The 20,154-nt window shown below is 44.0% G+C and overlaps 1 protein-coding gene across 1 annotated transcript in view; it reads right to left on the bottom strand.

Annotated features, from left to right (window-relative positions):
• The window catches only part of sars2 (seryl-tRNA synthetase 2, mitochondrial), an 88,596-nt gene extending 68,816 nt beyond the window's left edge, over positions 1-19,780 (bottom strand). Inside the window, exons 1-5 of the mRNA XM_048618425.1 lie at positions 19,408-19,780; positions 13,418-13,513; positions 12,105-12,134; positions 5,872-6,012; positions 3,155-3,249 (exon numbers count right to left, since the gene is read on the bottom strand). Of these exons, the coding sequence (XP_048474382.1) occupies positions 3,155-3,249; positions 5,872-6,012; positions 12,105-12,134; positions 13,418-13,513; positions 19,408-19,701 (656 nt within the window). The 5' untranslated portion in view covers positions 19,702-19,780. The remainder of the gene's footprint in view (positions 1-3,154; positions 3,250-5,871; positions 6,013-12,104; positions 12,135-13,417; positions 13,514-19,407) is intronic.
• Positions 19,781-20,154: the final 374 nt, after the last annotated feature.

The raw sequence follows: 20,154 nt of genomic DNA, 5'->3' as shown, positions 1-20,154 counted from the left end.
TAGTGAAGAGGCCAATGTTGTACACTGTACTCCTGATGCAGTCTTAGCAGTCTTGTTTTCAGTACTATTATCCTAATTATTTCTTGGACTGCATACTAATTATTTTTGATTCGTGCACAAAGAAAGCCAGATCCTTTGCAGCTCAGAGCTCTCTCACCATGCTTCCTTCCTGCCGAACTGGACAATCTCACATTGTCCCACATATTGCCAGACCTTTGCCCACTCGCTTAACCAACCTCTTTATAGCCTCCTTATGCCCTCTTCACAACTTCCTTTCCTACCCATTTTCACATCATCAGCAATTTTAACCATCATACCTTTGGTTCCTTCAGCCGAGTCATTTTTATAAATTGTAAATGGCCTAGTCAGTGATGCTCGCGTCCCACAAAATGAATAAGAAATAACAAAAAGAAATGTTGAAGCTCAGCATTGATTCCTGTGATGCAATGTTCGTGACAACTGGTCAACTTGAATTGCCACATTGTGCCTCATCTCTGTTTCCTGTTAGCTAACCAGTTTTCCATCCATGCCAGTATGATACCCCTAAAATAGGGGCTTTTATTTTCGACAATGACTTTTGATATAGACCCTTATCCAATACCTTCTGGAACTTTATATGTGGTACATCCACTGTCTTCCTTTATCAACACCATATATGTTATGATTTACTTCAATTCACTTGTGGGATGTGGACGCTGCTGGCTGGGTCAACATTTATTGCCTATCCCTAATTACATGAGAACATAAGGAATAAGAGCAAGATAAGGCCATTTGGCCCATCGAGCCTGCTCCGCCATACCATAAGATCATGGCTGATCGTTTCATGGACTCAGCTCCACTTACCCACCCACTCACCTTCACTGTTCAAAAATCTATCTTTGCCTTAAAAACATTCGAGAAGGTAGCTTCAACTGCTTCCCTGGGCAGGGAATTCCACAGATTCCCAACACTTTGGGTGAAGAATTTCGTCCTCAACTCTGTCCTAAATCTGCTCCCCCCTTATTTTGAGGCTATGCCCCCCAGTTCTAGTTTCACCCTCCAGTGGAAACAACCTCCCTGCTTCTAGCTTATCTATTCCTTTCATCATTTTATATGTTTCTAGAAGATTCCCTCCACCCAATTTCTGAATTCTAATGAGTATAGTCCCAGTCTACTCAATCTCTCCTCATTAGCCAACCCTCTCAATTCCTGAACCAACCTAGTGAATCTTCTCTGCACCCCCTCCAATGCCAGTACATCCTTTCTCAAGTAAGGAGACCAAAACTGCACACAGTACTCCAGGTGTGGCCTCACCAGCACCCTGTACACCTGCAGCATTACCTCCCTGTTTTTAAACTCCATCTCTCCAGCAATGAAGGACAATATTTCTTGTTGGCAATCTTCAAGTTGCCCCTTGAGAACGTGGGGGGGGAAGCTGCCTTCTTGAACCGCTGCAGTCCATGTGTTGTAGGGGTCCACAATGCCTTTAGGGACGGGATTCCAGGATTTTGACCCAGGGACACTGAAGGAACGGCGATATATTTTCAAGTCAGGATGGTGAGTGGCTCGGAGGGGGAACTTGCAGGGGGGTAGTGTTCCCATGTATCTGCTGCCCTTGTCCTTCTAGATGGAAGTGGTCGTGGGTTTGGAAGGTGCTGCCTGAGGATCTTTGGTGAACTTTTGCAGGGCATCTTGTAGATGGTGCACACTGCTGTTACTGAGCGTCGGTGGCGGAGGGAGCGGATACTTGTGGTTTCGATGCCAATCACGTGTGCTGCCTTATCCTGGACGGTGCCAAGCTTCTTCGAAGAGTTCAATAAATTGGTTCAATGTGATTTCCTTTCACAATATTATGTTGACTCTGCATGAGTACCTTGAAATTTTCTAAGTGCCTTTTTGCATGATCTTTAATGATAATGTCTAACATCTTTCCAATGGCAGAAGTTAAGCTAACTGGCCTGTAGGTACCTGCCCAGGAATTTATGGTCAGAAATGAGCAGGAATCTCTCCCGCTCTTACCACCAGCCGTCAGCTTGTTTTTGAAAGGATTTGCACATTATGAATACACCTTCCTTGGCTGGAACTTGATCCCAGAGCCGAGAGCCGTGGACATTACACGCTGTACCAGAAGAGCTCAGTTCTGAGGAGCTGCTTGTGAATTGTTGCAGGCAATTGAAAATCAATAATGTTTTTTGGAAATTTCAGGCTATTCCAAGAACAAAAGAAACAAAGTAGGTTGAAACTCACTCATGTTTTTGTCGCTTCTGGATTTGAGTTGTCAAACCTACCCTCTATAAATCTGGATGTCATCCAAAAATCTGCTGCCTGTGATCTAACTCGTACCAAGTCCTGTTATTTTTGTGTTTACTGGTGAGGTATTTAAGATTAGAGCACTTTTTATGCTTTGTAACTGTGAATCTACACTCCAATCTGTTTGCCAGTTGATTTTCCACAGTCCACGGTTAATCTTGACTAAGTCGGAAATCACATGACGCTGGGTTATAGTCCAACAGGTTTATTTAAAATCACAAGCTTTTGGAGCGCTGCTCCTTCGTTAGGTGGCTTCACCTCATGAAGTAGCAGTGCTTCGAAAGCTCGTGACTTCAAATAAACCTGTTGGACCATAACCTTTTGTCGTGTGATTTCTGACCTTGTCCACCCACAGTCCAACACTGGCACCTCTACATCATGGCTACAGTCTTGACCAATGACACGCAAGTCTTCATTTTCCTCAGATTCCTGTCTTTCATCAGGAGAAGACATTACACATGCCTCAGTTTACCCATCATTTCCATTTTCACCAACCTACACCAGCTGATGGTTAAGCTACGCCTAGATTTTAACATCTTCATCCTCGATATCAAATCCCTCACCCCTCCTGGTGACCTGCAGCCCTACATCCCTCCAAGATTTCTGCTTCTGCTCATTAAGCAGCCCAAACTTTAAACACTCCACCATCAATAGACATCCCTTACAGCCTGGGCTATAAGCTCTCAAGTGTCTTCCCCAAACTGCTTTAATTGTTTAAGATGCTCCTTTCAAACCTACATCTTCAACCAAATTTTGCTCATTCAACATCTGCTTGGGGGACTCAAATTCTAATTGATTGATAATGTTCCATGGGACATTTCACCGCGTTAAAGGGTGCTACAGAAATGTGCCTGTTATCATGTACATTCTCTGCACTGTCATTATCGATAACTGAAGATTCTCACCTGGCTTCTCACCGACGATTTCAACCACACGAGCCTGGCTCTCATCACCTACAGGCTACAAAGAGAGAGAGAGAGAGAGAGTGAGAGAAAACAGGTAAACCTACAGAGAAACTGACCTGAACCAGACAAAAGCAGGGTGGTAACTGGGCCAGATTTGGTGCTTGTTCTTGTCTTTATTCACTCATTCACGGACAGGAGCAACCCATCACCAGCTGCCCGTAAATGCAGTCGCTTGCTATTTCAGAAATCCATTAGCAATCAACTGCTGGAGTTACATGGAGGTCAGACCCAGTAAGGGCTCCTACCCAAAAAAGTTATTGGTCAACCCAACGACTTTTTTTTAAAAAAAAATAACAATCAATACTAGCTCTCAAGGTCACTGTTTGCTAAGACTAGCTTTAAATCCCAGTTTGATTTATTGAATTCAACTTCTACCAGCTGGCGTGCTGGGATTTGAACCCACATTTCCAGAGCATTAGCTGGCACCCCTGGATACAGTGACATTGCCAAAATGTCAACATCCTGCCACCCAAGTGCCACCCAAAAGTAGCAAAATGGAGAAAGCAGGGTTCCTGTGGCTAGTCTCTGGAATATTGAATCAGAGAGAGCAACATTCAGTACTTAAGTTAATCTCATACAGGAACAGTCTACTAATTGTAGATTGATGGCGAGATTTGACAGTGAAATCCACCTCTCAGTCAGCGTGGGCGATTGCAAGTCAGTAAAAAGTTTAAAAGCCGAAAGAACTGTGGATGCTGGAAATCAGAAACAAAAACAGAAATTGCTGGGAAAGCTGGCAGCATCTGTGGAGAGAAATCAGAGTTAATGTTTTGGGCCCAGTGACCCTTCCTGAGTTAACCTGAAACGTTAACTCTGATTTTTCTAATGACATTCCAAGGAAGGGTCACTGGACCCGAAACGTTAACTCTGATTTTCTCTCCACAGATGCTGCCAGACCTGCTGAGCTTTTCCAGCAATTTCTGTTTCAGCAAAACGTTTGTAGGTTTTAAGCTCTGGATCAGAAGCGCCAAGAATAAAAGGAATGGCGTTTGTCTGAACCATCTGGGATGCCTTGGGTAGATTCACTGCAACCAATCACTCCCATAAGACCACATGGGGAAGGATGCTCATACAAAGTCTTCCGGAAAAAGACAGATTCAACCTTGATAAACTGAAAGTTCATTGCATGGTACTTAACAGCTAACTACACCACATCTGAGATACGTAATGACCTCTTATGAGGCATCAGGGCTCATCTTAAGAGCAAGTACAAATCACTATTAACTACATGGATTTAACACTTGCAACAGGTACTGCAACAATGGAACACACAAACACATTGGTTAGCTCATCCCAGGAACACAGTCCTTTCTACCCTGATGGACGGAGCTTATTCCATAAGAAAATAAACAATAGGAGTTGACCATTTGGCCCATCAAGCCTGCTCCACCATTCAATAAGATCATGGCTGATGTTTTTGGGCACTCAGCTCTACTTAGCTGCCCGCTCACCGTAACCCTTAATTCCTTTCCTGTTCAAAAATCCATCTATCTTTGCCTTAAAAAAACATTTAACGAGGTAGCCTCAACTTTTCCGCTGGGCAGGGAATTCCACAGATTCACAACCCTTTGTGTTTACCTGCTGCACCTGAAAACCGACTTTTTGTGATTTATATTCCATGATGTCAGTTAACCCTTTGGAGTAGCAACTGGTTTATCCAATAGATACCTGTACAAATGTCAGCAGAAGAGGGGGAAACTTGCGCTCCACATTTGCCTGCGGCAAATCCTTCGCAGGATTTATGCGCCAGATTTTGCCACTATCCCAACGGATAAGGAACTACACCATCTTTAGGCTGATGTCTCAACACCAGTAATCTGACAGAACAATGGAATGAATTGATTTCGACGATAATGAGTGCACGTTTACAAAGGAAAAACAGAAAGATAGGCTGAAAACTGCCAGGAAGTTAAGAATTTGAGAGTTCCGACACTCTAGGTATGGAATGCAGAAACCAAACTCAACCGACACTTTTGCAGATTCAATTAAGAGTCAAAAACAGAGTCAGGGAGGATTGGCGGGAGAAGAGGGCAAGGAGAGACCAAGTGCAGACCCAAACAGTGAGATAGAGACAGACAGGGACAGATAGAAACGAAAACAAGGGGCAGGAATAGAAAAGGTAGGCTGCATTTATATAACACCTACAACACAGCAAAGCATCTTAAGGCTCTTAAAATCATGGAAGCCTTTCAGCGCATCGAGTCTATACCAACCCTCCAAAGACCATCCACATTTCCCACGGTTAGCCCACCTAACCTGCGTATCCCTGGCCACAATGGGGCAATTTCCTACGGTCAATCCACCCTAACCTGCACATCTTTGGACAGTGGGAAGATACCAGAACACCTGGAGGAAACCCACGCAGACACAGGGAGAATGCACCAACTTTGCGCAGGCAGCTAGCTAGAAGCACAACTGCCTCTGCTGAAATAATTATAATCAGAGGAAGCTTAAAACCAAAGCACAATCACAGAGTGGAGACAGAGAAAAGAGAAGGAGAGGGTAAATGATGGGAAGAGAGGACGAATGGGAAAAACAAAAAGTGAAACAGAAAAAAAGGATGCAGAGAAGAGATCAAAGACACACGCGCAGTACACAAAAAGTAATTTTTGTTTACCACACTTGGATGAGTCCAGTTGGGTAGCTTCAAGGCCTTTAGATAAAAGTGTTCATCCAGCTGGTTCTCTTGATTATAAAGAAAATTTAATTCCAGGCGAATTTCCTTTCCTCGGTTTCGCAGTCTTGAGAAATCAGGATGCTGTTTTCAACATTTAAAACAGAGCTCTAAAATCATCCGCAGTTTTGCAGCATTTTGTCAATCCTCTCAGCAAGTCGCCATACCTGATTCGTTAAATTCAATTTACAACCTGAAGGTCCCCACAGTTTTATCGTGTGCACAGTACAGACTGTACAACCAAGTTACATTTGATGCATTTGCATTTATCCCCTTCCTGTGAGAGTCATGGCCCAATGACTAGCACTTACACCTCTGAGCCAGAGAGTTCAAGTTCCATTCCTAACGCCCCAGCACAGGAATCGACCTTCATCTTTCCAGTGCAGCATCACGACACTTGCATTAACGGAGATGGCATCAAATCATACAGCACGGAAACAGACCCTTCGGTCCGACTCGTCCATGCTGACCAGATATCCTCAACTGATCTAGTCCCATTTGCCAGCATTTGGCCCCTGTCCCTTCCTATTCATATACCCATCCAGATGCCTTTTAAATGTTGTAATTGTACCAGCCTCCACCACTTCCTCTGGCAGCTCATTTCACTCGCGCTCCACCCTCTGCATCAAAAAGTAGCCCCTCTGGTCCCTTTTCCCCTCTCACCTTAAACCTATCCCTTCTAGTTTTGGACACCCCTACCCTGGGGAAAAGACCGTGGCTGTTCAGCCTCTCATGATTTCATAAACCCCTACAAGGTCTTGCCTCGGCTTCCAATGCTCCAGGGAAAATAGCCCCAGCCTATTCAGCCTCTCCCTGTAGCTCAAACCCTCCAACCCTGGCAACATCCTTGAAATTCTTTTCTGAACCCTTTTAAGTTTAACAACATCTCTCCAATGGCAGCGGGACAACTTTTACATGAGAGATAATAAAACAGGGGCCTTCTCTGGCTTTGCAAGTGTAAAGACCTTTTCTGTGTTTTTCTTTTTGTTTGTATTTTTGACTATGGACCGTTGGTGAGGTCTCCTTTGGAGTTCTGTGTCCAGTTCTGGTCCCCCTGTTATAGAAAGGATATTATTAAGCTGGAGAGGGATCAGAAGAGAATTACCAGGATGTTGCCGGGAATGGAGGGTTTGAGTTATAAGGAGAGGCTGGATAGGCTGGGACTTTTTTCACTGGAGCGGAGGAGGTTGAGAGGTGACCTTATAGAGGTTTATAAAATCATGAGGGGCATGGATAAGGTAAGTGGCAGGTGTCTTTTCTCTAGGTTGCGGGGAGTTCAAGACTACAGTGCATATTTTTAAGGTGAGAGGAGAAAGATTTAAAAAGAGACACAAGGGGCAAATTTCTTTTTTTATACAGCAAGCGGTTCATGTGCGGAGTGAACTTCCAGAGGAAGCGGTGGATGTGGGTACAGTTACAACGTTTAAAAGACATTTGGATAAGTACATGAATAAGCAATGTTTGGAGGGATATGGGCCAAACACAGGTAGGTGGGACTAGTTTAGTTCGGGATTATGGTCAGCATGGACTGGTTGGACTGAAGAGTCTGTTTCCGTGCTGTATGATTCTATGACTGAAATGGGAGAGGGACTATTTTGTATCCAAGGATTGTGGAAAGGATTATGACTGTTTTTAATAGCAGATTACTAACATTCACTGTTAGCAGTTGTTCGCTTGCTCGCCAAGCTGGCTTGTTCTCGTTCAGACATTTCGTCAACATGCTAGGTGACATCATCAGATATTAAGGTGATTGACCAATGGGGAGTTCCAAACGTCAGTATACGATAAAGCAACCCATTCAGATCAAAACCTCAACTTCCACAGCAACCACCCCAACACCCACAAACAAAGCTACATTAGGACACTACTTAAACAGGCCAGGACACACTGCAACATTCCAGAATTATGCCGGGAACAGGAAGAACACTTATACAAAATCCAGGCTTTAAACGGATATCCCTGCAACTTCATCCACAGCTGCCTACATAACAGACAACAGGAGGACACAGTATGCCCTAACACACTGACCACGCTGCCCTACATCAAGAACATATCAGAACCGATAACAAGACTCCTAAGACCACTAGGAATCATGGTGGCCCGCAAGCCCATAGCCACTCTACGACAAACACTTACAAGGATTAAAGACCCCATTCCCACAACATGCAGGACCAATGTGGTTTACAAAATACCATGCAACGACTGCCAAAAACATTACATCGGACAGACAGGAAGGAAACTAGCCATCAGAATACACAAACATCAGCTAGCAGCAAAACAGCACAATGAACTCTCCTTAATACCTGTACATTTAATTGGGACAAAGTAACCATGGTAGCCCAAGCCAAACATAGGCACACACAGGAATTCCTAGAGACATGGTTCTCCAATACTTCAATCAACAAACATATAGAATTGGACCCCATATACAAACCCATACAGATCTAAACTGGAAATGACAGTACTCACCATAATGGGCCGGACAGTATAAATTCCAAGCAGAGTAGAATAACATCGCTTCATCTGAGGCTCCACTGATGATATCACCTCGCATGGTGACGAAACCTCTGAACGAAAACAAGCCAGCTCGGCGAGCAAGTCAACAACCTCATTCACAACCCGAGCTACAGATCTTCGCCAATTCTTTAAACTCACTGTAAGTGCTGTTTACACTGCTATTGGTTCAAGCCGGGGGTGAATCGTGGAGCCTGATTTCTAGCATGCTACCCAGTGAAGTAGCAGATTGTAAAAAAGTCATGATTTAAAAAGAGCGAGGAGCTGTCCCCAGTGTCCGAGCCAATACTTATCCAGCAAAAAACAGAATTAAAACAAACAAACTTATTTTATGATTATATATAGCTGTTTTGGGGGATGGTTGCTGCATGGAAATTGGCTAACAGACAGGCAGAAAATCCTGCCCCTGACACTGCCCAATTTTGGGGTGACACGGTGGCTCAGTGCTTAGCACTGTTGCCTCACAGCGCCAGGGATCTGGGTTCGATCCCAGCCGCGGGCGACTGCGTGGAGTTTGCACATTCTCCCAGTGTCTGCATGGGTTTCCCCCAGATGTTCTGGTTTTCTCCCACAGGTCCAAAGATGCCCTGGTTAGATGGAATGGCCAGGCTAAATTGCCTCATAGTGTCCAGGGATTTGCAGGCTGGGTGGGTTAGCCACGGGAAGGCAGGGTTACAGGGATAAGCTAGGGGGTTGGGTCCGGGTGGAATGTTCTTTGGAGGATTGGTGTGGACTCGATGGGCCGAATAGCCTGTTTCCACACTGTAGGGATTCTATGAATTTTGAGTGGATAGATCTCCAAGTTATAATGTGCAAACCAGGTCTCGGTGGGAGGACGCCGTTCAGTTCTGGGCATTTCACTTTAGGAAGGACGTCAAGGCTGTCGAAAAACTGCAGCATTACTAGAATGTTTCCAGTGATGAGGGATCTCAATTACATTGTAAGATTGGAGAAGTTGAGATTGTTCTCTTTGGAGCGGAGAAGATTGAAGGGAATTTATTCAAGGTTTTCAAAATAATGAAGGGAATTGAGAGGAGGAGCAGCTGACTTGCAGGGGCACAGATTTAAGGCAAATGGTGAACATGTCAGATGAGGCTAAGACTCCATCTATACTTCCCACTGCCTCAGGAAAGCAACCAACTGAATCAAACAGCCCTCCCACCCCGGTTACACTCTTTTCCATCAAGCAGTAGATATAAAAGTTTGAAGACACGTACAAAGAAATTTAAGAACAGCTTCTTCCCCGCTGTTATCAGACTTTTTGAACGGACCTCTCAAATGTTAATGTTGATCTCTCTGCAGCTGTAACGGCACTCTGCAATCTGTCCTGTTACCCCGTGTAGTACAAACTGCCTGTAAAGTACAGCAGACAATACTTTTCACTGCACCTTGGTACACGCAATAGTAATAAATCAAAACAAAAAACTTTTAATTTTCTCTTAAAGCAGTGGTTATGATCTAAAACGTGCTGTCTGAAAGGGTGATGGAGGCAGGTTTTAACAGTAACTTTCAAAGGGAACAGGCTAAATATGTGGAAGAGGAGGCACTTACACGGCTGCGAGGAAAAAGCAGGGACGAGGGGATTTCTCAGAAAGCCCTCAGAAAGAGGAGAAACCACAGAAATGTGGTGTTCTGCAAAATCCAACGTATTCTATTTGAAGCACAGCATCACCAGGGGACAGAGCAGCTCCTGTTCATCACCATTATGAAAGGTGATAATCGGAATTGCTTTAAGGGATGACGGCACCACTTCCTGATGTGGGCAGAGATCACAGAACCTTAAAGCCTAGAAAGAAGCCAGTCAGCCCATCACATCTATACAACTCTCTCAAGGAGTTGTAAAGAACACTGAAGCAGGAAGAAGCCATGCAGGTTAGGGTGGATTGGCCACGCTAAATTGTCCGTAGTGTTCAGGGATGTGTAGATGAGGTGGATTATGAAGGATGGGTCTGGGTGGGATGCTCTGAGGGACGGTGTGGACTTGTTGGGCCGAAGGGCCTGTTTCCACACTGTAGGGATTCTATTCTATGATTCAGCCTGTGTCAGCTCCGCAATTCAACATGATCATTCCTGATCGAGCACTGCAATGCCTTTTACCCACGCTTCATTTGATTTGATTTATTGTTGTCACAAGTACAGTGAAAAGTTTTGTTTTGTGTGCAGTACAGGCAGCTCATAACACACAAAGATCACGGGGTGATGGAACACAGCCAGGAATACAATGTTACGGCTGCAGAGAAGGTGCACAAAGAGCGAGATCAACATTAGATTTGAAATTTGAACTGAAGTTTAAAAATGCAGAACGGTTGTGAGAAATGCGAGAAGAAGATCTGCTGTACAGAGCCACCCTGTGTTGGCACCATCTTCAATCCAGTTTTGGTCACTGATGATCAAAAATCGATTAATCCTCTACTTTAAACTTACTCAAACACAGAACTTCCACAGCCCTCTCATGCAGACTGCACTCCTAATGCTCTATCCTAATCCCCCACCAGGCCTTGCAATTTCCTTCCCTTAACGTATACAACCAATTCTGTGTTTCAAAGTTGCTCAGTGCAACACAAGTCATTTGGTTGGTTTGCTCAGTTGACTGGACGGCTACAATGTGATACACTCACAGTGTGTGTCCAATCTCCATTCCACCAGTGCTCGCTTATAGAGGCCAGATTCTTTGTTAGGGTGGATTGGCCACGCTAAATTGTCCGTAGTGTTCAGGGATGTGTAGATGAGGTGGATTATGAAGGATGGGTCTGGGTGGGATGCTCTGAGGGACGGTGTGGACTTGTTGGGCCGAAGGGCCTGTTTCCACACTGTAGGGATTCTATTCTATGATTCAGCCTGTGTCAGCTCCGCAATAGTGTGGCTTAGTGTGGAGCAGTGCTCTTCAACATTTTTAACCAATTGTCTCTTTCTAATGGTGAGAGAGGCCTATGCTCCTTCACAAACTTACCGTTACTTTGAATAAATGATAAGGATAGCCCAGTATTTATTCGGACCAGAGCGGCCTTCTGTGTTAATTGCATATCAATTAGGTGGGCATTAATTGAGAAAGCAGCCATGTTTGTACACCTTCGCTTATTGTGAGAGTATGAAAAGTATAAAATGCAGTACCTCACTGGAAGTAAAAACTAGGCTCCACTATTCTATCCTTTGCCACTTGGTGTCATGAATCTGGGCCTTTTTATTTTAAATGAAAATTATTGGTCTCTATGGGAATTGTAAAATTGTCAAAACTCTGATAGCCAAGCTGGATGAGTTCTAATGCGAGGATTCGAATTTCCTTGATAATTCTTCTCCCGTATTTGACCTGGCCTTTCCAATGTAGGATATTTAGCCACTCAAAGCATAGCACGCAATTTCAGTTGAAGAGAAGAATGATGGAAAAAGAATCACAACTGCAGGAGATAGAGTAGATGCACCAAAGGCTCCATTTCTATTTATAAGCTTTAAGGTTTTGGAGCAGATTTGTAGCTCAGGTTGTGGGTGTTGAGGTTGGTTGGCTCGCCAAGCTGGTTTGTCCATCTTTGTCCAGCACGGTAATGAAACGTCTGCGGAACAACAAACCAGCTCAGCGAGCCAACCAACCTCAATTTATAAGCTTGTATATGTAATCACCAGACCCACACCCTCTCTGGAGAGCAGATGACAGAGTCAGTACTTACAGATTGAAGGGCTTCTTTATTGTGCTTGTCCTGCAAACAATAAACCAACCAATTCAAAATGTTGTATTTTTGTTCAAAGAAAGAATGAAGCATATTTATTTGAATTTTGCTGGAGAGAGAGACAGGCTCCTGAAGATTATTGCTTTGCCATCATCAGGACAAATGCAAGAATTTCAAATTTCAAAAGTGCAACGAATCCCTCTCAACGAATCTTGAGTATTGTCGAAAAGAGAGATTCGTTGCACTTTTGAAATTTGAAATTCTTGCATTTGTCCTGATGACAGCAAAGCAATAATCTTCAGGAGCCTGTCTCTCTTTTCAGCAATACGCAAGTTAACATTTACTTTGATAACATTTCTTTTTAGATCAACTTTGATTCTTGCATGTGGTCCTCAGAAATCTAAATCCAGGTCATCCTACCATTTTTGCCTGTCTAGACAGCTTCTTCCCCTTTCATTTTCATCTGATACTTGCAGAAAACCATCACTGGACTTCACACACAGGTAATGCCTCAGTTAACTCAATATTCTCTGATAGAGGGCATGCAACAGCATCAGTGAATACAATTTCCTTAGAGTCAGACATTTGTATGTTAAAGCCCCGCTCCAGGGACTTGGCTACAGAACCAATGCTGACACGGCTGCATGCTCTCTCACTCCAATGTCATTTTTCACATCAATCCATTTCAAAGATGGACAGGGCCTTTTGCCCAGACTAAGTTCATAATTTTGCTTGCAATAATTATTAACGATATCATTATCATCATAATGCTGCAAATGGGATCTTACGGTGAACAAATTTGCTGTCATGCTTCCAAAAACGCTTACACTTCGGAACTAGCTCATCGGCTGTAACCGTCAACTGTAGCACAACTGGAGACACGCTCAACTCGGGTTTGTAAGCTCTGGGTTCCAGTTCCCCTCCGGTACCCGAGAACAAAATTCAAGGCTGACACTCCAGCGCAGTACCGAGAGAGTGCTGCACTGCCAGAGATGCTGCCCCTCAGAGGAGGTGATAAATCGAGGCCTTCTCAGGTGGACATTAAACATCCCACAGCACTAATTTTCAAAGAAGATTAGCAGAATTATCCACCATATGTTCTGACCAATATGTATCCCTCAATCATTGCCACAAAAGCAAAGATAATCTGGTTGCTGCCACATCGCTATTTATAGTAGCTTGTTTTTCTCAAATTGGCTTCACTTCCTGCAGTACAAGAGACAACACTTCATAGAAATACTTCATTGTTTGTACAGCACTTTGAGACATTCTTTGTGGCTACTTCAAAATTTGAATTTTTTTTTAAAACTCACCAGGAGGGCTTTAACTGAATCACTGATTCTATTTTTCTCATTTTCTAATTTCTCGATTTCCACCTTTGTTTTCACCAATTGTTTCCATGTAGAGACCTGTTGGGAGGGAATAATTGAAACCAAATTCAGACCAGTACATCTCATTCACCAGTTTTACTAGCTTTTCTCTCTGGGCTGGAAATATACCGCTGTTCCTTCACTGTGGATGGGTAAAATTTGGGTTCAAGATGGTGCCGACACGGGTAACTCCTTGAGAGCTCCCTACAGCAGATCTTCTTCTTACGTTTCTTATAACCGTCCCACACTTTTAAACCTAAATTCTAAGTCTGTAAAAATTGCTAATAACGTTCTTTCAAATCTACTTATGGGTCTGAGGAATGTTGAACTTGCTTTGCGCACCTCCTGTGCAGTGCAACCTGTAACCCTCATTCTGTCTAAGCACCCTACGATCTGTATGTCCTTGCTCACTACGATCTGTCTGTACTGCTCACAAACAAAACTTTTCACTGTACTTAGGTACACATGATGATGATAAATCAAATCAAAGTTCTAGAACTCCCTCTTTAACAGCAATGTCTGTGTGTCCCAAAACAACACAAACTGCAGCAGTTCAAGTTCGTAACTTACCACCACCTTGTCAAGGGACAATTCGGGAGGAGTACGAAATGCTGGCCAAAGCAGCAAAGCTGAATGAATGCAGAAAGAAGTCTGACAATGAGTGGAAGATGTGAGGGAGGTGGAGCCATCAAAATACTTCAAGATCAACATCAAGTTTATCAACTTTGGAGCACAAACACTTCCTTCATTGTATATCCCCAGTCTTAAATCCCCCACCCTAGGGAAAATACACCTGCCATTCACCTTATCCATGCCCCTCATAATTTTATAAATCTCTATAAGGTCACCCCCTCAACTCCTACGCTCCAGTGAAAAATGTCCCATCTTCTCCTTCTATCTCAAATCCTCCAGTTCAGCAACATCCTGGTAAATCTCTTCTGAACCCTCTCCAGCTTGATAATATCCTTCCTATAACAGGGTGACCAGAACTGGACACAGTATTCCAGAAGAGACCTCATTAAGGTCCCGTACAACCTCAATGTAACATCTCAACTCCTATACTCAGGGGTCTAAGCAATGAAGGCTAAGTGCTAAATGCTGCTTTCATTACCCTGTCTACCTGTTACGCAAACTTCAAAGGATTATGTAGCTGAAGTTTGAAGGTTTCCACCCACGAAGACAATTCACAAGTGTTCTTAGATAATGAGGAGCAGAGTTTATAGTGTAGAAAGTGGAGTTGAGGATTATCAGATCAGCCATGATCTCATTGAATGGGACATCAGATTTGATGGGCTGAATGGCTTACTTGGTCGTATGGTGTATTTTGTCAGCAGTACTTATACCTCACACATTAATAACCCTCTCCCTCCCCCAATGTACTGCATCAATTGCTCCCCTCCCCATCCATAAGGACCGCTTTGAAAAAATGTTCCAGTGTTGAATGTATTAAAGGTTCAGACCCAAAGAGCTTTGGTCTTGGTCAACCAAGAATATGGAAATCATTTGAGAAGGTGGACTCGAAACCAGAAGAATAGCCACGGTCATGCTGAATTGCCCTCTTCAGAGGCAATTAGGGACGGGCAATAAATGCTGGCCGAGTGAATGATGCACCCAACCCGTGAACAAATCGCAAATGAATGGTGTTGAAGATTCAGTACGGTTTATTGTTGCTCCTGTTTCTTGCCCTCAAACCTCCAAAACTTTGGTCAACTGCTCAAAATCTCCTTAAGACTCTCCCGGGTGGTCAGATTTTACCTGATTTACCCTCTTGTGATGTGCTTTGGGAACATTTTATCGTGTTAACATTAGGAGCAGGGACCTCAAACCCACCCTGTCATTCAACAAGATCGTAGCTGATTTCCCTAAGGCCTCATCTCTTCTCCGCATAGACTGTCAACTCCCCAATATTTCAGAAATCCTTCCACCTGCTCTTTAAATACTCTGAGTGATCCATCCTCCAGGATAGAGAATTCCAGACACTCACCAATCTCCAGAAGAAGAAATGCCTTCAGGTTAAATGAGCTTCCCCCTTTTCCTGCAACTGTGCCTCCTAGTTTGAGATCCTCCCTGAAGTAACCCCTCAGAAGCCAGAATCCCATCACCACACACCCTTTATTCCCAAATGTGCAACCTTAGACAATAGCACTTCCTCTCACTGATGCAAAACATTAGTAGGTGTCATATAAAGACCCCCAGATTGCAGTGGTGATGTCGAGAATGGTATTAAACAGGAAAATAGAAACGCATGTGATCAGGGAATATCCGTGATCATGGGTGACCTTAATCTGCATATACTTGGGCAAATCAAATTAGCCACAATGCCTTAGAGGAGGAATTCCTGGAGTTTATATGCGATGGGTTTCTTGACCAATATGTGGAGGAACCAACTAGAGAGCAGACCATCTTAGACTGAGTACTGTGCAATGGGAAGGGAATCATTGCCAATCTAGCTGTGCGAGACCCCTTGGGGAAGAGCGACCATAACATGATTGAATTTTTTTATCAAAATGGAGTGAGGTTCTTGACTCAGAGACTAGGTACTGAATCTTAATAAAGGAAACTACGAGGATATGAGGCATGAGTTGGCCTTGATAGATTAGGGAGAGTTACTTAACGAGGTAACAGTGGATAGGCAATGCCAAACATTCAAGGAACGCTTCGGAGAACTGCAACAACTGTTTATTCCTGTCTGTCGCAAAAGCAAAATGGGTAAGAGGGCCAATCCATGGCTTACAAAGGAAAAAGACATAACGTCCGATTCAAGGAAGAAGCATACAGATTGGCCAAGAAAAGTAATAAATCTCTGAGAATTGGGAGCAGTTTAGAATTCAGCAAAGAAGGGCCAAAGGATTGATTAAGAAAGGACTATTAGAGTACGAAAGTAAGCTTTCAGGGAACATAAATACTGATGCTAAGAGTTTCTATAGGTACATGAAGAGAAAGAGATTGGTAAAGAAAAATGTAGGTCCCTTACAGGCACTAACAGGGGAACATATAATAAGGGACAAAGAAATGGCTGAGGAATTGAATACATACTTTGGTTCTGTCATCATAAAGATAGGATACCAGAATTGTTGGAGGATGCAAGATTTAGTGAGAGGGAAGAACTGAGGGAGATCAATATTAGTTGAGAAATAGTGCTGGGAAAATTGTTGTGATTGAAGGTGATAAATCCCCAGGGCCTGATAATCTATATCTCAGAGTACTTAAGGAAGTGGCTGTAGAAATAGTGGATGCGTTGGTGGTCATCTTCCAGGATTCTATAAACTCTGGGACAGTCCCTGCAGATTGGAGTGCAGCTAATGTCACTCCAATATTCAAAAAGGGAGGTAGAGAGAAAACAGGGAATTATAGACCAGTAAGCCTAACATTGGTAACGGGGAAAATTCTCAAACCCATTGTCAAGAATTTTATTGCAGTGCGTTTAGAAAGCAATGGCAGAATCAGACAGAGTCAGCATGGATTTACAAAGGGGAAAATCATGCCTGACAAATCTGTTGGAATTCTATGAAGATGAAATTAGTAGAGTTGACAAGGGAAAGCCAGTCGATGTAGTATATTTGGACTTTCAGAAAGCATTTGACAAAGTCCCACATAAGAGATTATTGTGCAAGATTAAAGTGCGTGGGATTGGGGGACGTGTATTGAGACGGATAGAAAACTGGTTGGCAGAGAGGAAACAAAGAGTAGGAATTAATGGATCCTTTTCAAATTGGCAGGCAGTAACTAGTGGGGTGCCACAGAGATCAGTGCTAGGACCCCAGCTATTCACAATATGTATTAATGATTTGGATGAGGGAACAAAATGTAACACCTCAAAGTTTGCAGATGATACCAAGTTGGGTGGGAGGGTGAACCATGACGAGGATGCACAGATCCTTCAGCATGATCTGGACAAGTTGGGTGAGTGGGCAAAACAATGGCAGATGCAGTATAATTTGGATAAATGTGAGGTTATTCACTTTGGAAGCAAAAAGAAGGCGGCTGATTACTACCTGAATGGCTGTAAATTGGGAGAGGGGAGTGTGCAGTGGGACCTGGGTGTCCTCGTGCACCAATCGCTGAAGGCAAGCATGCAGGTGCAGTAGATAGTGAAGAAGGCAAATGGTATGTTGGCCTTCATTGCGAGACGTTTCAAGCACAGGAGCACGGATGTGTTGTTGCAGTTATACAGGGCCTTGGTGAGGCCACACCTGGAATATAGTGTGCAGTTTTGGTCTCCTTTTTCGTGGAAGGATGCTCTTGGTCTCGGGGGAGTGCAGCGAAGGTTTACCAGGCTGATTCTGGGGAGGGCGCGACTGATGAATGAGGAGAGATTGACCAGGTTGGGATTGTTTTTGCTAGCGTTGAGATGAATGAGGGGGGATCTCATCGAGACCTATAAAATTCTAACAAGACTGGACAGGGTAGATCCAGGGAGGCTGTTCTTGATGGTGGGTGTGTTCAGAACAAAGGGATCACAGAATGAGGATTCGAGGTAGACCATTTAGGACGGAGATGAGGAGACATTTCTTCACCCAAAGAATGGTGAAGAAAGACAGGAAGTAGTTGATGCCAAACCATTGAATATATTCAAGAGGCAACTAGATATAACACTTGGGGCAAACGGGATCAAAGGTTATGGGGAGAAAGCAGGATTAGGCTATTGAGTTGGACAATCAGCCATGATCATGAAGAATGGCGGAGCAGGCTCGAAGGGCTGAATGGCCTCCTCCTGCTCCTATCTTCTATGTTTCTATGTTTTATTACCCACCTCAACATCTCAGGACCTGTCATGAAATGGGTCACTTTCAGCACAGCCATCCCATTTTCAACAGCTCATCATTCCCATTATCACCTAACTTCTCTTCTTCCCTTGCTTACTAGCAACAATCCCTTTCTCTGTCTACCCTTTTCGCTCTTTCTCTGGGCTCCTCCACCTGTCTGCTCACTCCTTCCCCTCCCCCAGCATCAGCATAAATACTACTTTTTCATAGCTGCTATCAGTTATAGAGTCATACAGCACAGAAACAGACCCTTTGATCCAACCAGTCCACTCCGACTATGTTCCCAAACTAAACTAGTCCCACCTGCCTGCATTTGGCCCATATCCCTCCAAACCTTTCCTATTCATGAACTTATCCAAACATCTTTTAAACGTTGTAACGGTACCTGCATCCACCACTTCCTCTGGCAGTTAATTCCACATACAAACTACTGTGTAAAAAAGTTGCCCCTTATGTCCTCTCACCTTGAAAATATGCCTGCTAGTCTTGAAACCCTCCCCATCCTTGCGAAAAGACTCTTACAATTCACCTCATCTAAGTCCCTCATGATTTTAGAAACTTCTGTATGGTCTCCCTTCAACCTTTTATTCTCCAGTGAAAACGTCCCAATTTTTTGAGTCTATTTTTATATCTCAAACCTTCCATTCCCAGCAACATCCTGGTAAATCTTTTCTGAACTCTCTCCAATTTAATAATATCCTTCCTATAACAGGGCGACCAGAACTGGACACAGTACTCCAGAAGAGACATCACCAACGTCCTGTGCAATCACAACATAACGTCCCAACTCCGATATACCATGGTCTGTAGAAGGGTCACTGGACCTGAAATGTTAATTCTGCTTTCTTTCTTCACAGATACTGTCAGACCCGCTGAGTTTCTCCACCAACGTCTTTGATACTGAAACCTGGTACTGTTTAGATGAGAGACAACAAGGTGCAGAGCTGGATGAACACAGCAGCCCAAGCAGCATCTCTGCTCCTCTGATGCTGCTTGGCCTGCTGTGTTCATCCAGCTCTACACCTTGTTATCTCAGATTCTCCAGCATCTGCAGTTCCTACTATCACTGTTTAGATGATGTTGCAGGGAGGGCAATATGTAGAGAATTGGCGGGGGTAACAGTTAAGGATACAAGGGAACGTGAGAACAAAGGCGAGGTGAACTTACGATGTCAGCCACATCCTCCCCGGTCAGCTCGCCCTTGCGATTGTGCACATTATCGAGCACAGCCTGTGTGTGACTGCAGACCAGCCCCATGTCCAGCTGGGGCCTGTCAGAGTACCCGTCCCTCACGTGTTCATACAGGCTGCTCTTGCAGCAGTAAGCCCGGAGGAAGATGCAGCGGACGGGGCTTTCTAACCGGGTAGCGCTCAAACGGCTCCCGCTCCTCAAGGCCCGGGGGATAGGGCCCGAAGAGAAGACCCATCGCTGGAGGAGCCGCTTGCACCAGGGCGCCGCCATGTTGCTGACCTTTGACCGCACGCACGGCACGTAACGCGATGACGCACCGTAATGGGCGTGCCGACCCGTCACGTGACGGGTTCCCCTACGCCCCAGCTCTGCAAAAGGCAGGCTTGCACTATTTAATCCTAAAGGTCTTATTTACCGTCTCCTAAGCCCTTTTAAAATAATGTTTTCCAAGCACTATGCAGAAAATATTTATATCATTGAAGTACAGAATGCTTACAGCGCCAAAACAGACCATTCAGCCCATCATGTCCATGCCATCTCTATAAGAGTATCTTATCTGATGTCACCACTATGCCTATTCCCCTAGCTCTGAAACTTTTAGTTTCTCTTCTAATAATTATTTCTCTTTCGAAAGCCTTATTGAATCCACCTCCCTTTTTTAGACAGCGTATTCTAGATCACAACCACTTGTGCAGTCATAGAGAATGTACAACACAAAAACAG

This window comes from Rhincodon typus, chromosome 39, assembly GCF_021869965.1.
Source record: "Rhincodon typus isolate 14 chromosome 39, sRhiTyp1.1, whole genome shotgun sequence".
Taxonomy (NCBI): Eukaryota; Metazoa; Chordata; class Chondrichthyes; order Orectolobiformes; family Rhincodontidae; genus Rhincodon; species Rhincodon typus.
This window is presented reverse-complemented; position numbering and strand designations above follow the sequence as displayed.